At 44.9% G+C, this 15,637-nt stretch overlaps 1 protein-coding gene and 1 long non-coding RNA gene across 2 annotated transcripts in view; one reads left to right on the forward strand and one right to left on the reverse strand.

The window, feature by feature from the left end:
- The window catches only part of LOC142101365 (uncharacterized), a 485,133-nt gene that overhangs the window by 177,119 nt on the left and 292,377 nt on the right, over positions 1 to 15,637 (reverse strand). The gene's annotated exons all lie outside the window — the stretch shown is intronic.
- LOC142101734 (beta-1,4-galactosyltransferase galt-1-like) lies at positions 3,081 to 4,411 on the forward strand. The gene has a single exon (XM_075186125.1). It carries the CDS (start codon positions 3,113 to 3,115, stop codon positions 4,385 to 4,387), a length of 1,275 nt encoding a protein of 424 aa, XP_075042226.1. The 5' UTR covers positions 3,081 to 3,112; the 3' UTR covers positions 4,388 to 4,411.

Consider the following 15,637-nt stretch of genomic DNA (forward strand, 5'->3'; position numbering starts at 1 on the left):
CTACTGTCCCTATTTACATTGCATACAGCATTGGAACAGCCCTAATAACCCACTTCCTCCATTGGTGTCCAAACCTGCACAGAGGGGCAATGCTATGATGAATTGTGCAGTACATCTGCGGCAACCCTGAGCAATTGCCTTACGAGCAGTGCTCTTGTTAGATGTTCATCACGTTTAGTGGTAACGCCTTTTTAATAGGGATGTGCACCGGCCACTTTTGGTGTCTCGTGTTTTGTGTTTTGGATTCGGATTTGCTTGAGGTTTTGGGTTCGGATTTGTTTCGCAAAACACCTGACGAAAGGTTTTGGTTCGGATTTAAGGTTTTGGATTCGGATTTATTTTGAAAAAAACATAAAAAGTGCTAAAAACCAGTTTTGTGGGGGTTTTTTTCACTCCTACGCTATTATTAACCTCAATAACATTTAATAACAATCATTTCCACTAATTTCCAGTCTATTCTGAACACCTCACAATATTGTTTTTAGGCCAAAAGGTTGCACGGAGGTAGCTTGAGCACATAATGCCCAAAAAAAGAGGTACAAGATGGAATTGTTCTGGGCCCTCCCTCCCACCCCTCGCGAGATTCGACGCGAGACTTGGACGACAGAGCCTCATTTTCATTTGTTTGCCCGCCGGAAATATCCGAACAGTGCTCGGATCCCGTTCGGATCCACACTGTTCGGGTGGGCTCGGATTAGCGGAATCCGAGCCCGCTCATCTCTACTTTTTAATAGAAGCTCCTCCTCTACTGGACAATGGGAGGAGCTTTCAGGGAGAGATGGCTACTAGTATGCTGCTGCATAATACTTGGCGGCCAGTGTCAACTTTAGGCGTTGAAAATGGAAGTCGCACCCGGGCCCGGACGTAGAACGGCATGCATACGTGACCATCATCACTATCGCTCTGCAGTTACCTGACCTGTAGCTGGTGCAAGTGATACGGCAGAAAAACACGTTCCTTAGAGACAGCCACAGTTTGAATTGGACGCTGCTGCTGAGCTTGGCACGCCCTTTCTGTACATTGACTATGTACATATGCCCGGTCCCAACCCCATTCCGCCCATAAATTATAGGCTATTGGAAGTGCCCTTTGTGTCTGAAGATGAATTGGATGTCCTTGCATTCACTGGCTTATAGTCCAATTCTGGCCATCCAAAGTGCAACTGAATGTAAAATAAGGCACATACCATCTTTAACGTTCCTTAATGAATCAGGCCCTTAATCTGCTGAAGGGTGACTACACTGACAATTATAAGAAATAAGAACAAATGCACAGATGCAGTATATGTGACATGTAGCCTTTCGGTGCTTTCTTACGCTAACCGTGCCCCGTTGGATCTGTAATATTTGGGTCGAATATGTGTATATGGGTGGGACCGAATCTTCTGCCAGAGAATGTGCTGCTGCGCGGTGAATAGACAAAACATTGACGTTAGGTCAAATAAAACAATCTAATAAAAAGATTTTCTGCTAAAACAAACGGTAAGAATCAAATATAGTTGATTTTCTAATATATAACAAAACACATATTGGACTGAACATCTGTCTAAGACACATCAGGTAAATGATGATATGACGGTAGACTAATATGTTAGACTTGAGGAGGATCCTCGGGGGTGTGTCTACAATGAGAAGACTAAGGAGCAGCAAAGTGAGGGACATCTCTATGAAACTGACAACTTTCCTGATGCAAATGTCTAAATTTCTGGTATTTACTTTATTGGTAGATCAATAATGCTTAGAAATTATAGTATTTTGCTTTTAGCGTGTACAAAACCCTATACATATCATCATTGCCAAAACAACAAAAAGTGGCCACATTGGTGGTGTGCCCTCTTTATGAGGGGGTTTGTCAAATCCCCGGGGGAAACCTAACTCTTCAGAAGGGCTAGGCAGCTCCTGTTCCCTAATAATATCCCTGCATTGCTGCACATATCAGGGGAAGCCAGAACTAAAACTAGGACTGTCCCACCTACATCTGTACAGTTGGGAGATTCAAAAATCTTATCTACAAATGTTTATGGAAGTTTTTATAAGAGATAAAATGGGTGCACACACCTCTGTGATGGGCTCAGTTACTAACATTGCATTGGGCCAAAATTTGCAGTAAACCACAGCAACCAATCAGTCACTTCCTTTCATTCTCTACCTTGCACTAGACAGATAAAAAACAATTGCTAATTGGTTGCTGTGGTTCAGTGCAAATTGTAAATGAGCCCTATAATTAGTGATGAGAGGTTTCATGATGGAAAAGGCCATATTGCTGAGGTGCGATGTTGCGGTGATACAAATCTTCGTCTTCCTCTTATGCGCTTCCTTTCCATGCACTGCACTGTATTTGTAAGTTCACATTTTACAGAATTTATAGTCTAAAGAGGCAATGCCAATCAGATTGTTCTGCTGTGTGATGTGGTTGGGGTATGAGTGAGACAACATAAGGACAAATTCTGTCTTTGGGAAATTTTACAGTTAAACGCGGAAAGGAGACAAATACTTTAAGATGCAGTTTTAAAAGTTTCACTGATCTCTGCTAGGAATCTCTCGTCATCATACAGACGACTGAGTCACAGGGTCACACAAGTTGCAGAAAGATGCTTTTTCCTGTGTCTCCTTGTATAATATATTTCACTTACAGAGCAAGTCAGTATTGGCCACCGTTATATATAAAGGGCTGTGTATTATTAAGCTGAATGATCTACCTGATAAGCTGCCTATAATTCTCTTTCACCCTGTTGTGGTAGATGTCATGTTAGGAGGGAGGTGTGAGTGGGAATGACAGGCTGGCCTGTGAGCACTGTGTGATGTGGTGAATTCATAACCAGAGGCAGGACCAGTGATGTCACAGCATCTTAACTGACATGCTCTGATTGGACATTCCAGCTTGGCAGGTAGATCAGCACCACTCTATGGGTTACTGTCATTGGCAGGTACTGCTATTAACATGTAGCACCACCTAGTGGCTGAACATAATATTGGAGTAGAAAGCTGGGGGATGAATAGTTGTCTGTTCTAAACATTTATCCTTGTTCCTTATCATGTATTTTCTCATTTTTCTCTTAGTTGTTCTATTTCCAGATACAATGGTCAAATTCCCAAGGAAAATCCTAGCATGGATGTCATTATTACTGGCTGTCTCCTTTCTACTGGGATTTTTATATAACAAACCTTTGAGGACTCAGTTTCCTGAATGGAGATCACCGTGTGCCTGTTGTGGTAGTAGACTAACCACCGATACTATTACACCACTGGGAGACAACCGGACATTTATCATATCCCCGTATTTCGACAACAGAGTACACAATAAAAGTGCAGTTCGTGTTCTCAGCATTATTCATCATGAAGAGGTGAAGGAACTATACTGTTGGTTTTGTTGCACCGTGAACAACTCTGTGGAGGTTTCCAAGGCTGAGATAGACATACACACTGATCGGTTCGGCTTCCCCTACGGCACAACGGACCTGGTGTGTATGGAGCCACCAGACTGCCACGCCAAGTACCTATCCGTTCATACGTCTCCTTCAGGAAACATGACACAATTACCTCTGTTCCAGATACAAAATCAGGACGTGAAACCGTTTTCTGCCAATTTCACTGTCTGCATTTCTACCATGTTTGGGAATTACAGTAACGTCTTACAATTCATACAGAGCATGGAGATGTACCAGATATTGGGGGCCCAACGGGTCATGATCTACCTTAATAACTGCAGCTCACAGGTGGAAAAAGTGATGCAGTACTACATTGCAGAGGGTGTTTTAGAGGTCATACCATGGCCAATTCAGCGGTATCTTAGACCTGCTCGATCATGGCGCTATTCTAAGGACGCTAAGGATATTGGGTATTATGGTCAAATGACAACACTCAATGACTGCATCTATCGAAATATGTACAGGACTAAGTTTGTGCTACTGAATGATATTGATGAAATAATTCTGCCATTCAAACACCAGACGTGGGACAGCATGGTGGAAAGTCTTCAACAACAGAACCCAGGAGTGGGGATTTTTCTGATTGAAAATCACATTTTCCCTCAAACTGTAGCCACTGATGGAAACTTTTCCAACACTTCGTCATGGAAGAGTTTGCCAGGATTCAATATCCTGCAGTATGTTCACCGTGAACCAGACAGAGCGAATTATTTCAATGCTCTGAAAATGATTGTGGATCCTAGAAAGGTAATTCAAACTTCTGTACACGCAGTTTTAAAACATATTGGGGGTTTTACGAAAGTCCCAGTGAAGACCGCCCTGGTGTACCACTGCAGAGGACCTCTTCAGAAGAAGTTACCTAAGACATCTTTGATTGAAGATAAAACTATTTGGAGATATAATGCTTCATTGATTAGAAACGTTAACAAGGTACTAAGCCAAATAGATTTACAGTCATAATAACCCAAGAAAATGGTCATTAGAGTTTCTACCACTATAGTCAAAGACTTGGTATTTCTACCCGTTTCTATCAGGGAGAAAACCTCACTCTGACTAGCGGTATTAAGTCTTTAGATTTTCTATGAGGGTAAAAATAAACCTCTGATTTTGTGGAGAAGATCCTCAGATTTGTGTGTATATTAATAATATTAATTTGTATGTGTTTGGAATGATACAATCATTTTGATTGGACCTGGCAGCTGAGAAAGGCAGAAGATATTACACAGCCGCTTCGATTGTGTTTAAACCATGGTCAGAGCGACCTGGGCAGGATCCTCTGATTGCCTTTCTGCCGTCAGTCAGATATACGTAGTGGGCACTGGGGGAAGGGGAGCAAGTGGCCACCCTCCTGGATCCGCCACTAACGGAGGGCAAACAACGATGGCCATCAAAAAGTCAGAGGGGGGAGAAGAAGGATGTCACAGTGAAAACAGAGCTGAGAGGGACGGAAGGACATGCCAAAGCCTCTCTGCTCATTACATCATATGTAGTCACATTACAATGTGTAAAATCTAAAGACTAATACATTATTAATAGCAGTCTGAAGAAACAAACCAAGGGAAAAAAGCAACAGTGATTCAGTGATTTATGTTGAAAAAAAACCTCACATCACTTTTTTTTATGGAATTGATACTTTAAAGTTATAAGATTATGTTCCGATTACAATAATCACAGAATGATTTGAAAATTTCCAAGGATGCAGATCGATGATGGACAAACCCTTCCTTTCCATTGTTTCTTAGTATTCTTTATTTTGAAAGTGGTTAAACAAAAATAGAAACATGGGAGAAAGCTGCAGAGAAACAAAGGACAGGGACACGAGGAAGGGACTTTAACGTCTCACGGCAGATTGGCTTCCTGATCAGAGTTTACAGAAGGCTTTGTGCTTCTTAAAAAGATGGGAATCAAGGTGTAAGAAATAGGAATATCATCAATTACCAGAAATATAGAAAGAGGAGGAAACGAGAGGAGGTCGGGTACTAGAAGCAGCGTTCCACCTGGATCTACTTTATAAGGTGATGATAATAAGTTACGCTCGTGTCATAGAACAATAGGAGTCTTTCCTGACTCATTAGAGACCTCTTTAAATTACTTAGATATTAGCGTATGGTTTACAGCTGCCGGTAGGCTGCACAGAGGTGGGTAGTGGGGGTCTTAGTGGTGTTAACCCCCCTTCTTGTGTGGGTCCAAGAAAAAGCTGAACCCATGCTTACTACAGGGGATAATAGGAAACAAAAGCCAATTTTAGAAGAGATTGAGCCCAGGACAGCGTTCAAGTACCGACACCCCCAAGTGCTGGAATCGGGGAGACATTGGGAGCATTGTTATCAGACAACAAGCTACAGCTAATTTTGATGTCCAGTACACACAGCTATCAGGCCCAGGGGGTGGGGGGCTCCCTTACTTCTCACTCTGATTGGTAACGACCACAGAACAGCGCTGACACTGGCATTGCGGTCAATTGGATTTTGCTCAATTTAATTAAACCCAGTTCCCCATTATTTTTCAATACTTCAAGTCATCCTATAAAATAACACACATTAATATTCGCATTAACTTAGCCGATGCTACATATCAAAGCAGGAAAATACCTGTAATTTCAGTATATTTGTCCGGTGGTCATGCATATAGAATACTATTAATCAGGGTTGAAAAGGTAAATGCTAAAAGCATAACAAGTTAATATGGGGGTATACACCGTCCAGCCACAACATGAAAACCACCTTCCTAATATTGTGTAGGTCCCCCTCGTGCAGCCCAAACTGCTCTGATCAGTTAAGGCATGGACCCAAGTTACAGAGAGAACTAAGTCTGCATACAATGTTATAACTGTCTTATGAGAAACCATTAAGTTCCTTCAAACATCTTCATAATATGAGTATGAGTTTGATAGTCTAAATTTACAATAAATGTTCCCCATTTGTTATAAAAACCTTTAACTCCATATCAGAAAACGTAGAACGTCTATCACACCATTTGGAGAGAGCTGTGAGGTCCATTTGTTCAAGATGGCTGTCTTTGCTAGTGTGAAAACAATCGTGAGAAAAGGGAAAATTTGCTATCGGATAATTCCTTCCTCCAGTTGTCAAATCAGGCGACAAGTTATGTTTCACAATGAGGTTATAAGCGCAAATGGAAGGTGAAATTAAGAAAGTTTATTATTTTATTACAAAATGTAACAATCTTCGGACAAGTCCAAAATTATGTATGAAAGTAGCTTCATGTTTTCCACACTTGAGACAACTACGAGATTCAGAGGGTACCATATGCTTTCTCTGGGCTTGTGCAATATATGCTCTATTTATTGTTTTCAAATGAAGTTCATGAAGCTTTGCTGACCTTAGCGCCTTCATTGAATATTCCATATAAGTTAGTATTTCATCTGGAGGACAAAGATCCCGTCTCCAAGATTCCCACACCTTCGACCATAGACGTGTCATATCAGTAATTATCAATTCCGAATATAAGAACTTAAATTTATGGATACAGAATAAACCCAGCAATGATTCAAGGTTCTCTAGGGGAGCCTCCTGGACCCATGAAACATTCCTCTGTTTGCTTAGAATATAATGAATTTGTAAATAAAGTTAAAATGAGTTTGGAGAAGTACGTGTGTTTTCTGCAATTGTTGGAAAGTATATATCAATCCTCCTGGGTTTAAACATCCTTTACTAATAATATACCATTTTCCCTCTAAAGTTTGAACATCTGGTTGGATAATAAGGGGAAAACTCAGTATTGCCCACAATGGTAGGTATTTAGTGAATTTCGGGTCATTCAATTTTTTAATAATGACCAGGCAGCAGAGGTGTCTTTAAAAATAATATTTGGGAATACAGAAAAGGGGACATCAGACCTAGAAAGATAAAGAAGAGCAGCAGGAACATGGGAAAAAAATACTTCCTCTTCCAAAGCCCTGTTTGTGAAGTCGCAGTAACCAATCCGAAATGTATCTGTCAGGGTTCCCAAGGAAAGTCCACGGAGAAAGTAAGTGAACTAAGTGGTTTATTAGAAAGACAGGTAATACAGGTTCAGGATGCAATAACTGGTAAGGCAGTAATATAACCACAGTTCTTAATGTAACGATTACTGTCACGATACAACGTAGAGATACAGCTAAAGAGCCATGAATAGGTGAAGAACAAATGATGTTTATTGCTGGCAAATATAAACAGGTGATGAAATCATAAGTTTGCAGAAATACCAGATATTCAGCAGTTGCAGGTAAATGGAAGGTGAGGGAAGATTCCAGGCAGCAGATACAGGGAAATGCACAGGTAAGTCCCAGGTTCACATATGAAACAGGTCAGCAGAATGAATGATGAGATCCTAATGCAGTAGAATCACAGGAACAATGCAGGAGGAAGAATCACAGGTTGTAATCACAGGATATGACATCAGGATGACAACAATAACCAGCAATGATTGCTGGGAGGAACAGGTATATATAAGGGAAAAGAAACCACACCCAGGTGCATGGGATAATTGGAGAAAGTGTTAACCCCTAAAAAGAAAAGCAAGATAGCAGCACCTCTGGTGATCAGAGGTACTGCTGCAAATACACACTAATAAAGTCAAAAGGCAGGGGCTGCCAAGCAAAGCAGTATGTACTGCAAGGGTCTGCAGGCAGATCCTGACAGTACCCCCCCCCCCCCTTAGGGCGGATTCCAGACGCCCGATTACCAAAAATATCTAAATTCGTCGGAATCATAGTCCACAATAGGGGGCCCGGCAGAAAAGTCCTCGTCCATGGGCGGAAAGGCGAAGGAGACCATGCCAGCTGCCAGTTCAAGCACTGCAGAACCACCTCTCTTACGGGACTTTTTCGGAATTGGGGCCTGAGCCAACTGGGTGGAGCACAAAGGTAGTTCTCGGACTGTAGTGCTGAGTAGTGTTGCTGAAAGCACAGGTGACCCACAAGATGGCACTGCAGGGGTTGGAGAAAACTTTTTGATTACTTCCTCAATGAACAGTTATAAGCCCGATAGGACGGGATGAGCCGTTTCAATAAATGGGTTTGCCCATTCCAAAGCTTCCCCTCTAAAATACGAAATTAGGAACAGTACCTGTCTCTTAGGGTTGTTAACAAGCTCAGGTATGGAGGGAATATAAGAAGCAGCAAATCTCAGAAGGGCACCAAGTTGGGAAATGTGCCCCTCAAAGAAAGGCAACAGCTCAGGCTTGGCACTCTCAGCAAAGGATGACTTGCACTTGGCAGCAGGCCCGGACTGGGCAGCAGACTTGGCAGCAGGCCCGGACTGTGCGACAGATTTGGCAGCAGGCCCGGACTGGGCGACAGACTTGGCAGCAGGCCCGGACTGGGCGACAGACTTGGCAGCAGGCTTGACAGGAGACCTGGACTGGGCGGCAGGCTTGGTAGCAGGCTTGACAGGAGACCGGAATGGGCAGCAGGCTTGGCAGCAGGCCCGGACTGGGCGGCAGGCTTGGCAGGGACAGCACTTTGAGAAGCCTGAGGGCAGACAGCACTTTGAGAAGCCTGAGGGCAGACAGCACTTTGAGAAGCCTGAGGGCAGACAGCACTTTGAGAAGCCTGAGGGCAGACAGCACCAAGTGGTAACTCGGGCTGAACCGCATGAACTGGCAACTCGGGCTGAACCGCATGAACTGGCAACTCGGGCTGGACCGCATGAACTGGCAACTCGGGCTGGACCGCATGGACTGGCAACTCGGGCTGGACCGCATGGACTGGCAACTCGGGCTGGACCGCATGGACTGGCAACTCGGGCTGGACCGCATGGACTGGCAACTCGGGCTGGACCGCATGGACTGGCAACTCGGGCTGGACCGCATGGACTGGCAACTCCTCTGGAGCAGACTTTAAGGGCAGCGCCCCATCTGGAGCAGGCTTTAAGGGCAGCGCCCCCTCTGGAGCAGGCTGTAGCTCAGGAAGAGAGACAGCGTCTGAAGACTCGAAACTGGAGGCAGCGGCTGAAGACTCGGAACTGGAGGCAGCGGCTGAAGACTCGGAACTGGAGGCAGCGGCTGAAGACTCGGAACTGGAGGCAGCGGCTGAAGACTCGGAACTGGAGGCAGCGGCTGAAGACTCGGAACTGGAGGCAGCGGCTGAAGACTCGGAACTGGAGGCAGCGGCTGAAGACTCGGAACTGGAGGCAGCGGCTGAAGACTCGGAACTGGAGGCAGCGGCTGAAGACTCGGAACTGGAGGCAGCGGCTGAAGACTCGGAACTGGAGGCAGCGGCTGAAGACTCGGAACTGGAGGCAGCGGCTGAAGACTCGGAACTGGAGGCAGCGGCTGGCACCTCGCAACAGGAGACAGAGGGAGTTGGCGCTTCAGGACAGGCGGCTGGAGCTGACGCCTCAGGACAGGCGGCTGGAGCTGGCGCCTCAGGACAGGCGGCTGGAGCTGGCGCCTCAGGACAGGCGGCTGGAGCTGGCGCCTCAGGACAGGCGGCTGGAGCTGGCGCCTCAGGACAGGCGGCTGGAGCTGGCAGATTGGGTCTCTTCGCAGAGAACAGGAATGCTGGAGCATAAACAGATTTGGAGTGCAGAGAGGAAACAACAGGAGATGGTTCAGTAAGCCGACGTGGTCTACGGATGGGACAGTCCTGCAAGAAATGTGCATTGCTGGCACAGTAGAGACACAACTTGTTTGTTATTCTGCGACGCCGTTCCTCTTTGGTCAGATGGGGGCGTGGACCACCTGTGAACTGGGAATTTGTTACCCCATAGTTCTTAGAAAACAGCAAATTCGTAGAAGCACTTTTAAGAGGTGCTGCTTGCACAGGTTCATCAGCAGAGAAGGTGGATTGAGACAGAGCAGCAGCTTCTGAATTAGGAGGGACAGAATCTGACAGTCTCCTGAGTGGGTCCAAAAGCAACGTAGAAAATTTAGCCAGCTGGGAGCGAAGCAAGATAATGTCCATCTGTAAAGTTTGTAGCAGTGGCAATTCCAAGTTTGGTAAAACAGACATGTTGCAAAAAACAAATGAAAACTTGATTGCAGAGAAAAGGTCCCAGAAATAAAAAACTTTCACCTGACTCCTAAGCTGTTTTTTGGGCTGGTTATACTGTCACGATTACTGTCACGATACAACGTAGAGATACAGCTAAAGAGCCATGAATAGTTGAAGAACAAACGATGTTTATTGCTGGCAAATATAAACAGGTGATGAAATCATAAGTTTGCAGAAATACCAGATATTCAGCAGTTGCAGGTAAATGGAAGGTGAGGGAAGATTCCAGGCAGCAGATACAGGGAAATGCACAGGTAAGTCCCAGGTTCACATATGAAACAGGTCAGCAGAATGAATGATGAGATCCGAATGCAGTAGAATCACAGGAACAATGCAGGAGGAAGAATCATAGGGTGTAACAACATGATATGACATCAGGATGACAACAATAACCAGCAATGACTGCTGGGAGGAACAGGTATATATAAGGGAAAGAAACCACACCCAGGTGCATGGGATAATTGGAGAAAGTGTTAACCTCTAATGCAAACATGAAAAGCAAGATAGCAGCACCTCTGGTGATCAGAGGTACTGCTGCAAATACACACTAATAAAGTCAAAAGGCAGGGGCTGCCAAGCAAAGCATTATGTACTGCAAGGGGCTGCAGGCAGATCCTGACACTTAACAGCGGAATAGGCAATACTGATGGAGAGATGCAGTAGCCAGCAGGTTGCAGGGTTGGATACCTCTGGAAGAGGTGGTGACATGAGTAGCCTGCGGATTGCAGGGTTAGATACCGCTGGAAAGGTGGTGAGATGAGTAGCCTGCGGATTGCAGGGTTAGATACCACTGGAAAGGTGGTGAGATGAGTAGCCTGCGGATTGCAGGGTTGAATACCTCTGGAAGAGGTGGGGAGATGAGTAGCCTGCGGATTGCAGGATTGGATACCTCTGGAAGAGGTGGTGAGATGAGTAGCCTGCGGATTTCAGGGTTGGATACCTCTGGAAGAGGTGGTGAGATGAGTAGCCTGCGGATTGCAGGGTTGGATACCTCTGGAAGAGGTGGTGAGATGAGTAGCCTGCGGATTGCAGGGTTGGATACCTCTGGAAGAGGCGGTGAGATGAGTAGCCTGCGGATTGCAGGGTTGGATACCTCTGGAAGAAGTGGTCAGATGAGTAGCCTGCGGATTGCAGGGTTGGATACCACTGGAAGAGGTGGTGAGATGAGTAGCCTGCGGATTGCAGGGTTGGATACCTCTGGAAGAGGTGGTGAGATGAGTAGCCTGCGGATTGCAGGGTTGGATACCTCTGGAAGAAGTGGTGAGATGAGTAGCCTGCGGATTGCAGGGTTGGATACCTCTGGAAGAAGTGGTCAGATGAGTAGCCTGCAGATTGCAGGGTTGGATACCTCTGGAAGAGGTGGTGAGATGAGTAGCTGTTACGATTCCTAGTAAACTCAGCAAGCAGCCATGGAAGTATAATACAAATGTCTTTATTCCAGCAAAATATATAAGCAAGGGTTCAGTTCAATGAACATGCAGGTTTTCATAAACAGGTATAACTCCCAACATAAACATGAACAGGTGTGGCAGGAAGGTACACAGAAATAACAGGTTCCACAGAATGCTAATGTAGTTTGAATGCAGGGATAAGAATGGTGAGTTACCCAGTTCCAGGATGCAAAAGTCTGTCCAGGAAGCAAACAGAGTCCACGCAAAGTAACTGACACAAGCAAATAATCAAGGTCCAGAAGTCAGGCCAAAAGGTCAGGGCAACAGGCAAAACAGCGTGGTCCAAGGTACAGGCAAATGATTCGGGGTCTCAGGCAAGCAGGCAAGGTCCAAGGTACAGGCAGGGGTCATACACAGAAGTTCAGTCCAGCAGGTATATATCAAATAACACAGGAGCAGGTTAGCAGCAACCAGGAACAAACGGGATGAACTGCACAGAGCACAGCTTGAGGCAGGTATTTGAAGCAGTGTGACAGGTGCAGTTCCAATTAGGCCTCAGGCAAGAAGATTAACTCCTTCAGTCATGCTGAAGAGTTTGGAACAGAACAGCAGCACCTCTGGTGGTATAAGGTACTGCTGCTAGATACAAAACACAGGAAGAGTTGTAACAGTAGCCTGCAGATTGCAGTGTTGGATATCTCCTGGAAGAGGTGGTGAAATGAGTAGCCTGCGGATTGCAGGGTTGGAAACCTCTGGAAAGGTGGTGAGACGAGTAGCCTGCGGATTGCAGGGTTGGATACAGGCGAAAATCATCCTGAGCAAATGAGCTTAGTTCAGGAAAAGGAAAGGAAACAGTTCAAGTGCCACAGTGGCCTCTTTGGTGGTATGGTGGTACTGCAGGCTATATATCATCATCATCATCATCATCAGTTATTTATATAGCGCCAACATATTCCGTAGCGCTTTACAATTGGGGACAAACGTAATAAACTAATAAACAAACTGGGTAAAACAGACAAAGAGGTGAGAAGGCCCTGCTCGCAAGCTTACAATCTATGGGACAATGGGAGATTGACACATGAGGTTAAGTATACATTTTGCATCTTGGCCCAGCCAGACTGCAAAGGTAGGGTGATTCATAAGCTAAATGATCCTGTCACACAATAATGTTGGTCCGGGGGTAGTTGTCTTGTGTGAAATTGTGTAACAGGCTAAAGGTAGTGAGGTTAAGATGGTGGTTGAGGAATATTATACGCTTGTCTGAATAGGTAGGTTTTCAGAGAACGCTTGAAAGTTTGTAGAACAGAGGAGAGTCTTATTGTGCGAGGGAGAGAGTTCCATAGAGTGGGTGCAGCCCGAAAAAAGTCCTGTAACCGGGAATGGGAGGATGTAATGAGGGTGGATGAGAGACGCAGATCTTTTGCAGAACGGAGTTGCCGAGTTGGGAGATATTTTGAGACAAGAGAGGAGATGTATGTTGGTGCAGCTTTGTTGATGGCCTTGTAGGTTAGTAAAAGTATTTTATATTGGATTCGGTAGAAGACAGGCAGCCAGTGTAGAGACATACAGAGTGATTCAACAGAGGAATAGCTATTTGCAAGGAAAATCAGTCTTGCCGAAGCATGCAAAATAGATTTTAGGGGTTTGAGTCTGTTTTTGGGAAGACCAGTAAGGAGGGAATTGCAATAGTCAATGCGGGAGATGATTAGTGCATGAATTAAGGTTTTAGCAGTGTCTTGTGTGAGATATGTGCGGATTCTGGAAATGTTCTTTAGATGTATGTAACATGATTTAGATATAGAGTCAATGTGGGGAACAAAGGATAGGCGTGAATCAAGGATTACACCTAGGCAGCGAGCTTGTGGGGTGGGATTTATGGTCATGTTATCAACAGAGATAGAAATGTCAGGTATGCTCTTGTTGGCGGGTGGGAATATTATTAACTCTGTTTTAGAAAGATTAAGTTTGAGTTGACGAGAGGACATCCAAGATGAAATGGCAGAAAGACAGTCAGTTACACGGGACAACACAGATGTCGAGATATCAGGAGAGGATAGATAGATTTGGGTATCATCCGCATAGAGATGATACTGAAAGCCAAAGGAACTTATTAGATTTCCAAGAGAAGCGGTATAGATAGAGAACAGCAGAGGACCTAGCACCGAGCCTTGTGGTACTCCAACTGATAGGGGAAGCGGAGCAGATGTGGCTCCAGAGAAATTAACAGTGAAAGAGCGATTAGAGAGGTAAGATGAGAACCAGGATAGAACTGTGTCTTGAAGACCTAGGGATTGCAGCGTTTGTATGAGAAGAGAGTGGTCAACTGTGTCAAATGCAGCCGAGAGATCAAGGAGAATTAGGAGAGAGTAATGGCGTTCAGTCTTAGCAGTGATCAGATCATGAACAACCTTGGTCAGCGCAGTCTCTGTGGAGTGTTGAGAACGAAAGCCTGACTGAAGAGGATCCAACAGGTTGTTTGCGGAAAGAAAGCGTGTGAGGCGAGTGTAGGCAAGTCTCTCTAGAAGCTTGGAGGGGCAAGGGAGCTGAGAGATGGGACGGTAATTTGAGAGAGAGTTTGGGTCGGAGTTTTGTTTTTTTAGAATAGGAGTAATCACTGCATGCTTGTATAGTGATGGAAAGATGCCAGTAGAGAGTGAGAGATTACAGATTTGAGTTAGAGGTGAAATGAGCACAGAAGACAGGGATCTACCAATTTGCGAGGGAATAGGATCAAGAGGACAGGAGGTAGAGTAGGAAGATAAGAAGAGCGTAGAAATTTCCTCTTCATTTGTGGGGTCAAATGAAGAGAGGGTGTCAGAGGGTAGTGGGAAGGAAATGAGCTGATGGCTTGTTGAGGAAGAGGATACCATTTCTAGTCTGATCTTATCAATCTTGTCCTTGAAGTAGGTAGCAAGATCCTGAGCACTGATAGTAGATGGAGGGTTCGGGGTGGGAGGATTGAGAAGATGATTAAATGTATTGAAAAGGCGTTTGGGGTTAGAAGCCTGAGCATAGATAAGAGATTGAAAGTATGTTTGTTTTGCAGTGTCCAGAGCATTTCGATAGGAGTGGTAGACAGAAGTATATGTGAAGAAGTCATTAGAGCTTCGAGATTTACGCCAGTGACGTTCTGCTTTACGGGACAGTTTTTGAAGATTTCGTGTTGCTTTGGTGTGCCACGGTTGACATCGAAGTCGACGTGTAGTATGAAGTGTCGCTGGAGCCACTTGATCAAGGGCCGTTGCTAAGGTTAGGTGAAAATGAGGTACTGCCATCTCAGGGGATGAGAATGTAGAGATAGGGGAGAGAAGGTGTTGGAGAGAGGTGGAAAATTGTTGAAGATTAATAGAATTCAGATTTCTACAAGTATGAGGAGGCTTGGTTGAGTTAGACAGTAGAGAGGTTAGAGCAGTGGGGGTGAGAGTGTAGCTGATAAGGTGATGATCCGAGAGGGGGAAGGGTGTATTAATAAAGTTAGAAACTGAGCATAGTCTAGAGAAAACAAGATCAAGGCAGTGGCCATCCTTATGAGTAGATGATTCAATCCACTGGGAGAGGTCAAGTGAGGATGTTAGAGAGAGTAGTTTGGAAGCAGCTTTGGAAGGTGGGTTATCAATGGGGATGTTGAAGTCACCCATGATGATGGTGGGGATGTCTGAAGATAAGAAGTGAGGGAGCCATGCAGAGAAATCCTCAATAAATTGTTGGTGTGCTCCAGGGGGACGATAGATCACCGCAACACGTAGGGAGAATGGATTAAAAATGCGAATAGCATGTACTTCAAAAGATGTGAACGTGAGTGATGGGACATTTGGTAGAACTGTG

This window comes from Mixophyes fleayi, chromosome 9 (genome assembly GCF_038048845.1).
Source record: "Mixophyes fleayi isolate aMixFle1 chromosome 9, aMixFle1.hap1, whole genome shotgun sequence".
Lineage (NCBI taxonomy): Eukaryota > Metazoa > Chordata > Amphibia > Anura > Limnodynastidae > Mixophyes > Mixophyes fleayi.